Here is a 13,081-nt window from a genome sequence, read left to right as displayed (position 1 = left end):
ATTGGAAATGGAAAAAGAATGTGTCGAAAAGGAAATTTAAATTAGATGGAGAAATGGTAGAAATGGGAGAAATATAGCAAAAATGCATCAAAAGGCGCAAAAATACGGCAAGAAAAAGTGAAGAAAATCAGTAAAATTATGGCAAGTTTGGTGTAGTAGCAGAAAAAGGGTTAATAAGAAAAAATTGTTCAAAAAAATATTCTTCTGGCGACCCCCTCCCAGTGTCTCGTGACCCCAAATTGGATCCCGACTAGGGATGTAAAGATTTTTTCAATAACCGCGAATATTTTCGACCACAGTAGGTTAACCGTGGGGGTTTTAGAACCCACAGTATACCGCAGATATACTGTATCTGGTGTCGCGGGACTCGGGAGACGGAGCATTCTCAAGTCTACGGATTTAATTTAAGTCTAAAGTTTTCATTAGTCATTTCATTTTGCCCTTTTTGTCTCCGAAAAGACTGTATTAAAATGCATTTCGTGACGTTAGCTTGGCGCTAGCGTTAGCTCGGTGCTTGTGTTAGCTCACTTGTTAGGGTTCTGCAGGTTCATCATCTTCATTTTCATCTCTGGCTTTAACATGTAAAGCTGGATGGACAAGTCCTCCGTTGTTGACATTGGGTAAATAACGTGTGAATAAACTTTTTCTGCGCTGCTACATAGCCATATCTCTTCTATCAAACTACAAAAATGGCCGAGCAGGGTGGAGTTGAACCTGGAGAGGGGGCGGGGCATGAAGTGTCTCATTTGCATTTAAAGAGACCGCACCAAAACGAGTTGCTCTTAGAAACACATCAGAAAAGAGGTAGAAAAGGGGTCTGGGGAGCTATAATAATGAGGAATTCAGACCCAAGCAGTGCAGTTCCGCTTTATATAGACCACAACTGTATGATTTATATGTAAAAAGGAAGGATTTAAAACCATGATATGTCCCTTTAATAACAAATTAAATTTTACAATAAATAGTATTACTATTACTTATGCTATATAATAATACAATAATCGTTCTCCTCGTTTACATGTTAGTATTTTATGGTGGTATTTATTCATTTATTAGTTTATTTATTGATTATTTAATAAATTTAAAAACTTGTATTTATTGATTTTGTTCCAAGTTCTAATGTTAATAAAGCATTTTTGAAAAGGCAAAAAAAAAAAAAAAAAAAAATCCATACATCTCCGTTTATTTTCGTTGTGTCAATAATCGCGAATAATCGCAAAATCGCACTATTTTGCCTCACAATGATCGTAACTCAAAAAAATACAATGGTGACATCCCGAGTCCCGACCCCAAGGTTGAGAAGCACTGAACTAGACAACATTCAAATAAAACAACTTAATGTGTTAAGATCAAACCAAAACAGTTCAGTGTCGACTTCTGTGTGATTCCAACAATGCCACAAAGCTAATAATCCCTCATGATGAGCTATCATCATAAACATATGCTAATGCAGAATTATACGAGGCTTTTTCATTTGTTCCTGCACTGTTTTCCCTGATGGATTTTTAAACTTTACATCCATTATGTATTTATTTTGTAGTGCTTCCATGATAAAGAATAATATCCATTTCTTTATGCCTCTCATAGGTACTGGAGATGAATCTCTGACCTGATAGACGTGGTAGGCGTTGGAAGCTCTGCCCTGCAGGAACACGGAGGGGATCCACACGTTGATGAGAGCACGATGAGCCCTGACGGACACAACAACAAACCATTCTCAGTCTCACTGCTGTTGTCATTATCGTCATCATTATCCACGGCAGCAGAAGCATCATGATGATCATCACTACAGAGCTTTGACTACCAGGAAACATTACAGAGCAACATGGAATTTGCTTTAAATCTTGGTTTCAACTGATTACACGTAGAGCAAAGGGTGTCAAACTCATTTTAGTTCAGGGGCCAAATACAGACCAGTTTGACCTTAAGTGGGCCACAGATTTTTGGTGCGAAAATAAGGAAATTCAGACATTGCAGCAACTCATTAGAATAGCAGACAGTAAGAAGAACATAGGATGACAAATTTTGTGGAATAATTTGAGGAAAATGTGCCAGATTTTGGAAAAATTAAGAGTTCTTTCAACAATTTGAGATTAAAAATGACTGCTGTCATGCTGTCATTCAGCTACCAAGCGCCTCACCTTTGGAACCAGCTCCCAGTCTTAATACGGGAGGCTACTCTCTCCACCTTTAAAAAGTAAACTCAAAACCTACTTATTTGCTAAAGCATATACCGTATAATGGCGTTAACCTAAACACTAGGAAAAAGCTCTAAACTTAAAAATAGGAACTAAGAACTAAGATTATATAGTAGAACGCCAACATTATATTCAAACATGATCCACCATCTACATACTGTAGCTCCAATGGGCTGCAATGAGATGTTTTGTCCAGGGACACGGTTGTGGCCAGGTTGTAGACAACCCCCCACTTCTGTTCCTTGTTGCATACCCATCATACTGCTCACACTGCTTCACACCATTTACACTGATATCCACCCCAAATATATATATATATATATTTTTTTTTTATTTTTTCCTGCAGTCTGTGCCTTCTCCTCGCCCTCCGCTCTCTTTTCTGTTTCAGGTGTCTTGATGCTGGAGATAGCGGTTCCTGATCGATGGCTCATGGCACAACTAATCTGGGACACGTGGATGGTCTATCCTTCTATCCTATACTGTTTGTCCCTCTGTTCACTAACCCCAGCCAGTCGAGGCAGATGGCTGCCACCTCTGAACCTGGTTCCGCTGGAGATTTCTTCCTATAAAAAAGAGGGAGTTTTTTCGTTCCACTGTCGCTAAATGCTTGTTCATGTGGATCTTGTTTGGTTCTTTCTTCTTTTTTACTATGGACTTAATATTTTGTTCAGCGCTTTGAGATGACTTTGTCGTATTTTGCGCTATATAAATAAAGTTGAATTGCATTGAATTGATATAACAACTGGAAAACTGATCTCTGCAAATATTGTGGATTTTAATAGAATTTTTGTATTTGGAGAGGCTGAAATATCTAGAACTGAATTAGTTGGTCATTCACACAATCTTTCATGTTTTATCTTTTATTTTTCATTTCTCGAGCACGCTAAATTTGATGCTCTCAAGGGCCGGTTTTGGCCCCCGGGCCTCGAGTTTGACACGTATTGTAGAGTGATGGATGCAGCTTTGGTAAATAAAACTTGGGAAGAAAACTACTCAGTTTGAGACATTTCTTAATGATATTCAGCTTTTGCAACATAACATCTGCAGGAATATGATGGGATTTATACAATGGTTGTGGATGAAGGGGGGTTTAGGAGAAGAGAAGATAGAAATAGATAGAAATAACGTTTTTACGTCTCAAAATCGGACAGGCTCGGATCATCTGAAGTCTGGCTTAAATCTCCTGGAACCTGTGGAAGGAAAAAGGGAGATTGTAAACGTGTGCATGAAAAGTTTTGAATAAGTTTATATAAACAAAGGCTGCAATGATCAGTCGACATAATCGGTAATGTCGACCACAAAAATGTGTCCTTTATTCTTGTAAATAAAGGCTATAAACCAGTGCGTGGCCACTTCCTGGTGCAGTACCTTATATGAACAGCTGGGGGCAGAACTACTCTCAAGTGACCGTTTAAATGATGAAAATTGGAAAATAACTGTGAGGAAGAATGGCAGAAAAAACTGTTGAAGAAGGCCAAAGATTTTGACCTACAGTTTCAAAAGTATGGGAACATTTTAGCGAAAATAAAACAGCAAAACACGTTAGATGTAAACTATGCAACTGGCATTCTATGGTAGCACCACAGTGAGCATCCTACAGCTGGTGTTCTACTGACTCCATGAAAATGAGAAAGGTGAGATAAGTAAAGTTGAAATCTCAATAATCTATCACTTCAATCACATGCAGATTTTGTTTGTTAGCTGTGATAAATATGATTGACAGTTATTAGTTTTATCCCTTTTTTTCTTCCGTTGTTGCTAACTCCTCCTACACCGATTTTGACAAATAAGCTATCAAAAAATTGAGAAAGTTCCCGAGATTTATACTTTTAAAATTTCAACCTTTTTCAAAGGTATTGCTAATGTTCAGCTATTGCTAGGTTAATGCTTATCTAATGCTAGGTTAGTGCTAATAAGAGGTTAATGCCAATGATAGACTAATGCTATTGCTAGGTTAATGCTTAGCTAATGCTAGGTTAGTGCTAATGAGAGGTTAATGCCAATGATAGACTAATGCTATTTCTAGGTTAATGCTTAGCTAATGCTAGGTTAGTGCTAATGCTAGGTGAAGGCCAATGCTAGGCTAATGCTATTACTAGGTTAATGCTAATGCTAGACTGATGCTATTGCTAGGTTAATGCTTAGTTAATGCTAGGTTAGTGCTAATGCTAGGTGAATGCCAATGTTAGGCTAATGCTATTACTAGGTTAATGCTTATGCTAGGCTGATGCTATTGCTAGGTTAATGCTTAGTTAATGCTAGGTTAGTGCTAATACTAGGTTAATGCCAATGTTAGGCTAATGCTGTTGCTAGGTTAATGCCAATGCTAGGCTGATGCTATTGCTAGGTTAATGCTTAACTAATACTAAATTAGTACAAATGCTAGGTTAATGCTATTGCTAGGTTAATGATAATGCTAGGCTGATCCTAACGCTTGATTAATGTTATTGCTAGGCTAATACTATACTAATGCTATGCTAAATAATGCTAAAGCTAGCTAACATTAGCTAATCCTAATGATAATGCTATGCTAAATAATGCTAAAGCTAGCTAACGTTAGCTAATGCTAATGCTAAGCTAATGCAGTGCGATGTGGGCCAATCCCTGCATCCTCACTTGCATTTTCTTCAGAAAATTCTGATTTTGCACATTTCCAGTGGTAATTGAAACCCAGCTCATGTGGCGTGTACTAATCTGATGTGGTCTCTAAAACCATTCCGTCTTAGCAACAGAATTGTCGCTGCGTGTGCGTCTTGTTTTTCCTCAAACTCTCAGCTGGAGCCAGGCCAGCTTTTCAGTGCTATCGAAAGCAGCGCTGAAACACTGTCACGCTAGCCTTCTATAGTCGAGTCTCCAGCCACCAGACTTTGATCAAACCCCCCAGGACTCCCACACAGACAGACACTATACGGATAATGAGGGCAGAGTGCGATAGAGCGAGGGGGAGAGGGGTTGGGAGACGAAAAGTGACCCAGGTTTACTCATCTGCAGGGATTCTTAACAGCTGAAAGCATCCAGCTATTAGACGCCAGAGATGGAAACGCACACATGCACACGTACAATTATCACACAGAATGAGGAGTCCAGCAGAGAACGGCTGAAGCTGAAGGATAAGGGGTCCTATCTTCAGCCTGAGGGCTTCACTCACTGTAACTGTGGACGCGTGTGCCCAGAAAAGGGTTTGAGCTCCACTGAACAAGAACACTTGTCACCACTGTGAAGTGTTGTTGTCTTCCAAGTTCTTACTTTTAAAGTTCTGACAAAAATAGTTAACCACCCAACATCGGGAGAGCATAATCAACAGAAAAATCAAACCTTATCAAGACGAGATATGAGTCGTGGTACACAGATGAGATACAAAGACGACAGCACGGGAATGAAAAATCAATGAAGACGTTGGAATTTCACAAAGTAAATGTCAACTTCACATGGAACGCTGTTAACCAGCACTGACAGACATTGAACAGGGTGAGGGGAGAAGGAAAATCAAACAGAATCCCCAGAAGGAGACTGTTGGTTGAATAATAGTCGAAAGAAAAGGCAGGAGTGTGCAGTCACTCACCGGCCCACGCAGGTCGATCAGCTCCTGTCTCATCTGGACAATAAGGTTGTCTTTGACCATGAGAGAACGATATAGGCACTGATTAAACTCGATCAGCTCGCCATGCATCTCAGCCACCTGCAGAAAAAACACACACAGGACAATCATTTAGTCAAAAGACTCTGAGTTACATCACAGCGGTCGAGTAAAAACCACGGTTGCTTTTGGTTCTCTCTTGGAACGTCGATTGATAATGGTTAAATGGAAAGACAAACATCGCCCAACTTTAAAATCATGGGTAAATTATATTGTTCATTTCTTGAAATGTGAAAAAATACGATACACCACAAGAGGCATTGCCCAGATATTTTATACCAGGGATGGGCAACTCCATCACAACGGGGGCCACATAATCAATATTCATGTCAACATTTAGAATAATGACCAATCAGAGCATTAACACAGGGGGAAAAGGGGTTTTGTCATTTTTCTTTGTCTGTGGTTTTGATGTTTTGTCAGTTTTTAGTCATTTTGACACCTATGTATCAAACTTGCATGAAAACGGGTGCAAATCTGAGTGCACATTGTGTTATACAACAGGACCAACATAGGACTTATGAAACATTGGTATCTGACCAATCCCAGCATACCAATGATCGGGTGTTGCTAAATGCAGCGCTGAATTTGATCGTCATTAACATGTTACGCCCTCAAATTTTCCAGGTTCGGAGGCCCCGCCCACTGAGGTCAAACAAACATTTGCAGAGAAATAAAAGTTTCCGAGATGAAAATCAGCATCCTCACAACTGAGGTGAAGAAAAACAAAGACGTTCTTTTCGGTAGTGTGAAAACTGGAATTTAAGGAGCTCATTTTTAAACGCTCTGTGGAAAAGATTAACGGAGACAGTGAACAGCGTTTCGTTATTGGAACAGACTCGGGCTGAGGTTTGAATTAAATTCTCCGTAACTAACATAACAAATGTTTAATAATGGTTCATCCAGAGTCTAATCGCGTTAATCCCTGCTTTTTGATCGAGACACTTCTTCACATTTTGTGCGAATTTGGTCAAACGCACATTGTACGCACAGATCCAAACGTACGTAAAGTTAATAAATGAGGGCCAATGTGTGTTTTTGTTATATTTTTTGTGTTCTTGGTGTGATTTTTTGCATTTTTCTGTCGTTTTTGTTGTGGATTCGTGCGTTTTTTGGGGTCACTTTCTGTATTTTTGCTGTTGTTTTCTGTGTTTTGTGTAATTTTTGTTAACAGTTTGTGTCTTTGGAGCTATTCTGGAATATGTTCTTGTTTTGTGTATTTTTGTAGTCATTTTGTTTGTTTGTGTGTTGTTGTGTCTATCTTTGCTGTCATATTTTGATTTATAAATCATTTTGTGTATTTTGGAATTTACAGTGTGTATTTGTGTACTTGTGACCGAAAGGACAGGATCGCGGACACAGGCGGTCGAAATGAGTTTCCTTCGCAGGGTGGCTGGGTGCACCCTTCGTGATAGGGTGAGAAGCTCAGTCACTCAGGAGGAGCTCGGAGTACAGTCGCTGCTCCTTCACGTCGAAAGGAGCCGAGGTGGCTCGGGCATCTGTATCGGACGCCTCCTGGTCGCCTCCCTCGGGAGGTGTTTCAGGCACGTGGAAGGCCCAGGACACGTTGGAGGGACTCTGTCTCTGAGCTGGCCTGGTGCCTCCGCGACCCGGCCCCGGATAAAAGCGGAAGAAAAAGGATGGATGGATTTGTGTACTTTGTGTATTATGTTGGGCTTTATATTCCTTTCAACTTCTTAAATTACAATTTTAATTTTTGGGGATCTGCTTTGGGGGCCACAAAAAATTGGACTGAGGCCCCCGGGCCGCCAGTTGCCCATGTCTGTTTTATACCATCTGGCAACGTTTTAGAACTTATTAAGAAAAAATGGAAGCTAAGGTTAGTATAAATTAAAGCTGATGATCTCATCATTTCTTGGGTAAATTCTTTATCTTGTTGTTTACTGATATTTTTTGTTTTTTGGGGGCGGGGGTTTGTGTGTGTTTGCTAGGGCTAGGCAATATATTGAGATTTTGGCAATATTTTAATTTACAATATTGTTTAAAACAGTGGTTCCCAAACCTGCAAGCTTAAAAAAAACATAATAATGTAATGTCATATCATATACAATGTTGCCCTACTGTGAAACTTGTCTATAATTTAAAAAACAAAGAATAATAATCCGTAAGCACACAATAAAAGATGTTATTCAGAATTATCACCCGGTTTACTGAATTAATTATTTAGTTTTCATGTTTGTCAAAGCTGAAAATGTGCTTTCACTCAAGTACGTGGTGGTAAAGGACGTCAAGCACATTTGGCTAAAGCAAAGCAATGTAGCTCTCTTACATGGACTAATGTGTCATTTGTGGCAATGCATAGAGGCATATTTATATTTATTTTCAAATGTTGTCAAGCTATTTTTAATTAACTTTTCACATACTGTATTGTACCCATACCCCACTTTGGGAAACTACGGTCTATAACAACATGTGCTTATTTTTGATTAAATACTTATTTTAGGAGTTGCTGTTTTCACTATTTGTCAGGACGGCATGAAAAGGATGTTTCATTGTTCTAAATTGAAACATGATTGATGTTCATGTTTTTGTTTGTGTGTATAATTGCAAAAGAAACAATAAAAAGACTGCTAGAAACATGTATAGCAGCAATTCTCAACTGGTGGTTCGTGACCCAAAAGTGGGGCAAGGACAGCTGGTCACAAATACATAACATTTCTATTCGTAGTTGCCATATGGACAACCCCCAGTGCTATTGGTACGTTTACCGAAGTACGTAGCGTCTTTGGGTTAAGGTTAGGTTATAACCCTGTATCGCAACAATTTTTAGGGTTAGGTTTATTATTAGTCACGTGACCTAAACTAGCCAATGAGGGGCGCTGTGTCGGTATATTGATACGGCAACCGTACGGATAGCCACTGCCAATAAATAAAATAAATACTTAATGTCTCTAATGTTGGACTTGTCTTTTATTTTGAAAGAAACCTTTCTCTTGACAGGCATGCTGTGAAATGCACGTTGCACAGGAAAATATACAGATTTATGTTTTTTTTTAAAAAGGGTTACATATGTGTTTTCAAAAGCTGATTGAATTCTAAAAAAAAAGTGGGACCAGTTGAGAACCCCTGATGTACAGAATACCTGAAATGTCAGATCATCTGCATTTCTGCTCAGCACACAAAAGAAAAAAGCAACACAGGTGGTCAGACTTAATGGATGCAGACAGAAGGCTGGATTCTGGAAGTGAGTCAAACAAAAAATGGCAGCGATGGAGGATGATGACATGAGTTGATGATGAGTAGTGCACCATGAACATGCTCTGTCCAGCCCAGAGATTCATCATCAGCTTTAAATATCCATGACAGGCTGTTTCTCTACATACGTGAGTCTGTTCTCATGCAAACATGGTCAAGCAACTGCAGGTGTGTGTGTGTGTGTGTGTGTGTGTGTGTGTGTGTGTGTGTGTGTGTGTGTGTGTGTTGGCTCGTCTGTGGGCTTAAACAGGCTGGACAGCGTGGACAGGTGTGTGTCAGAGAGGGACAGCTGTGACACATGGAGGTCTGTATGGACGACACCTGCTGTCAAAGGTGGGCTGAGCACTGCTGCTGCTGCTGCCCCCAACATGACCCCCACGCATTTACTCATTTTCCATTTCATTCCACAGCCCACACAAGTGCGCCCGGGTGCCATCTTCGACCCATGATGCTTTGCAGACTATTCAAGATGGCCGCCCCCATGGCTATTTAAAGAGTAACTAAACCCCAAACTCGCTTTTTTTCTGATGAATACAAATGTATTTGGGTATTAAGTAGTGCTGGTGGTTGATCCTGGTCCAACTTTTAACATTTTAGTAAAAAGATTTTTATTTAGCATTTTTAGTTGTAAAATGTCAAAAGAGTCAATGCCCTCTAAAAGTTGAACACCGGCTGTAGCAAATTAATTTTGCAATTGGCTGAGACAACATATCGTGACCATTGCGCGTCACCAATTGTCACTGTTGGCCCCGCCCCTCCTATAAAAGCTGAGAAGCCCTCAGTAATCACTCATTCACAGTACCAAATGCGGAACTAGTCTGCTCCGTGCATTCCTGCGGTGATGTTTTTTGACTCTGTGCTTCTATAAAGGGCCGATTATGGTCTAATCAGAGGGTTCATCGAGCTTTATGTGTATGTATAGACACATTGTGTGTGTATCCCCGTTTGTCTTTGTGTGTGCGCGGACGTGCATGTACTTCTCGCTGCTGTGTGTGTCTTATGTGTGGCTCATTGAGGGGCTGTTTGTGAGTAATATATCGTCTGTGGGGCTGTGTGTACTTTGTGTTTATGCTTGTGGGCTGTGTATTGTGTGTAGTAGTTGAGAAGACAGCGCTCTGTCACTGCCAGCACTGACTGGCTGTCTGAGTGGGCGTGTCTTAGCATTTTTTAAAGGCAGTGGCTATCCGTACCGTTGCCTTATCAATATACCGACATTCTAGCCATAAGCAGCGCCGCCCCTATTTGGCCAGTTGAGGTCATGTGATAGGTCAGTCATTGGCCAGTTTAGGTCACGTGACTAAGACTAAGCCTAACCCTAACAATTGTTGCGATATTGGGTTATAACCTAACCCTAAGCCTAAACCTAAACCCAACCCGAACCCTAAGATGCTACGTACTTGTACTTCGGTAACCGTACCAATTGCACCGGGGGATGTCCTCTCTCGTACTAAGTACATTTTCACATAAGTGACAAGAACCAAAAAAGTGTTTTTTTGCATTAAAAAAAAAAAAAAAAGCCTGATCGAATTGCTAGTTGTAATATTGACCACTTGACAACTGCCGTTATTAATTCAATCATTTAAATCTACATCTTTATTCTGGTGGAAGCTGTGCCCTTACATTTATGATATCATACCCAGAATAACTGTGAAGATGGTTAGACACGAGGGCACGAAGTGGAAAACAACAGTCATTGTGAGAAGGACTGAGAAAAGTTCAAGTGAAATTTGTCTCCTTCTGACATTTCTCTTCATTCCAGTTTAAAAGCGATGAAGAAAATAACAGTGTCTGTCCTCGGGCAGGTGGTTCAATGTTTTCACTCTTGTAGACTTTAAAAGCTCTGATACGCTGCGGCAATCCATCAAATACGTAAAAAATAAACACTAGGTGACGGACAAAGGTTTTGATGACCCTAAGTTTGTTACGGATCGTTACAGAATTTTCGAAGAGACTGAAAAAAGTCGCACAAGACAAATAATGGGAAAGAAAGATTTTGGCCTGATTTCAAAGATTTTACGTTGCAATTTTGGTAAGTGTTTTTTTTTTTTTTTCTATCCCTACTGCTTGTCTCCGTTCCTTCACATTTTAGTGAAACGAGGACATCAATAGGCATGAATGAATATATGAATCCAATTCACTGAAATAACAAGATCAGTCAAGGCAGCAGGGCATGATAAATCAAAGCAAATGATAATCTCTAAACATAAACCATGCCTGATTCAAGAACCAAAATGAATCCCCAAACCCTTAATCATCGGTGAAAACCTAATGTTTAATCAAACAAGGGATCAGATTAAATTTTAAGGCCTAAAGACAAACCCACATTTAATGATTTTCCAATCAATAAATAAGTCCAGATCCCTCAGACATCGTTGCTTCTCCTGGTTTCTCTCACAAGCCTGTGTTTACACCCTTAAATACTTATGACTGTCATGCCAGCAATTCATCAATTCCATTTATTTAGCCGCCGCAACACTTTAATTGGACATTATAAAAGCAGGGAATTAATTTTAGGCGTGAAGGAATCCAATTTATTCTTGGTGAGAGGGTGTTAATAACTTTGTATTTGTCTGGCAAAGCGTGTGTCCGTGTGTGCGTGTGTGTGTGGTAGATGGCGTGTGAATGCGATTAGGTAAACATGTCATTCCATGAGTTGTGTAGTGTGGGAATGGTACGGACCAACCGGTGGGCAATATTAAGCACAGATTGTTTAACCACGTGCACGCATAGCTGAGTCATTTAACAAGGCACCATCAGTACAGCCGTTAACAGATATTAAAAACACACACACACACACACACACACACACACACAACCTGATAACAGTATTAATTCCCTCACGTTGGCATGACTTCCCTCACAAGACATTTTATTATTCACTTTAAACAACCTTTTCAGTGACAAGGCAAGGCCACCCAAATCTTTGCGTCAAGCTTTAGCCAATGCTTATCAGACAGACAAGGGCTAACAATGACCTCCCAATAAGACCATAGAAACGATGCCAAATTGAATACAAGATTAACATCGCCTAAAGACAGAGAGAGTAAAAGGACTTTGTTAAAAGCAGTTAGAGTTTAGTCTAAGGCCCTGTTTACATAACAACGTTTTGCTTCTGTTGTTGTTTCCAAAAATTTCTGCATTCACACGGCAACGTTTACATGGGACCGCTGGAAGCACAAAAAAAAACGATGTAGTATATATGCCAGACCAATAGATGGTGATATGATTTCACAATGAACCAAAATAAGCAAACAAGTAAGAGTGTTTGTGCGCGTCACTCTTTGGATGTAAATGTCCCATGTCAATGCTATTTTTCACCCATCTCCATTTGTTTCAAAAACCCCAAAAACACAGTTTATTTTCCCAAACTCGCCTGTTTTCCAGAGTTTTGCCGTGTAAATGAACCACCGAAACGCAACAAAACGTTTGCGTTTTCACTAGAAAATGTTCTTGCGTAACCAGGGCCTAAATCTACATGAAAAAATACTAGGCCTGTGAATATTATAGCGTTCACTTTTTAGGCAAATTTTTCTGCATTAATTAGTTTAAAAATTATCATTATTTAAAATTTACTTTATTGAAAAATGTACAAAAAAAACTAGCAACTATTTAACAATTTTAATTTCCATAAAATACAAGCAAGAGTGCAAAGATGTGCTGTATTAACTTTAGGTCAAAGACTATCTCCTGTTCAAAAGAACAACACTGCACAGCTTTTACGTTAAACTCGTCATAACTTGTCATAACTTCCAAAATATTCAACTCACAGTCCTATTTTTTTCAAAAGTCATAGGTGTATTCATCTAGCTGCTCACAATACCACATTTTATCAAAAGGATAAGTGTTTGTTTTTTTTTTTTAAGTATCAAGCCTAAAATTGACAGAATCCCACAAATATGCAGGTTTTTTTTGTATTGTACAAATTTCTAAGTGCAAATTCAGTTCTTCAGTTTTTTTCCTCCTGGTCACAGTTTTTGCCCTAGAAACATGAAATGTCACTCACTTCTAGACCCAAACCTGCTAATTCTAA

The 13,081-nt window shown here is 39.4% G+C and overlaps 1 protein-coding gene across 3 annotated transcripts in view; it reads right to left on the bottom strand.

The window, feature by feature from the left end:
• Positions 1-13,081, bottom strand: part of snx29 (sorting nexin 29) — a 228,497-nt gene that overhangs the window by 78,403 nt on the left and 137,013 nt on the right. For all 3 annotated transcript variants that reach the window (XM_028477028.1, XM_028477029.1, XM_028477030.1), the window contains exons 16-18: positions 5,761-5,877; positions 3,333-3,388; positions 1,610-1,691 (exon numbers count right to left, since the gene is read on the bottom strand). In XM_028477028.1, coding sequence (XP_028332829.1) covers positions 1,610-1,691; positions 3,333-3,388; positions 5,761-5,877 — 255 coding nt within the window. The remainder of the gene's footprint in view (positions 1-1,609; positions 1,692-3,332; positions 3,389-5,760; positions 5,878-13,081) is intronic.

The sequence above is a fragment of the Gouania willdenowi genome, chromosome 19, assembly GCF_900634775.1.
Source record: "Gouania willdenowi chromosome 19, fGouWil2.1, whole genome shotgun sequence".
NCBI lineage: Eukaryota > Metazoa > Chordata > Actinopteri > Blenniiformes > Gobiesocidae > Gouania > Gouania willdenowi.
Note: the sequence above shows the minus strand (reverse complement) of the source record. Positions and strands in the feature narration are given on the sequence as shown.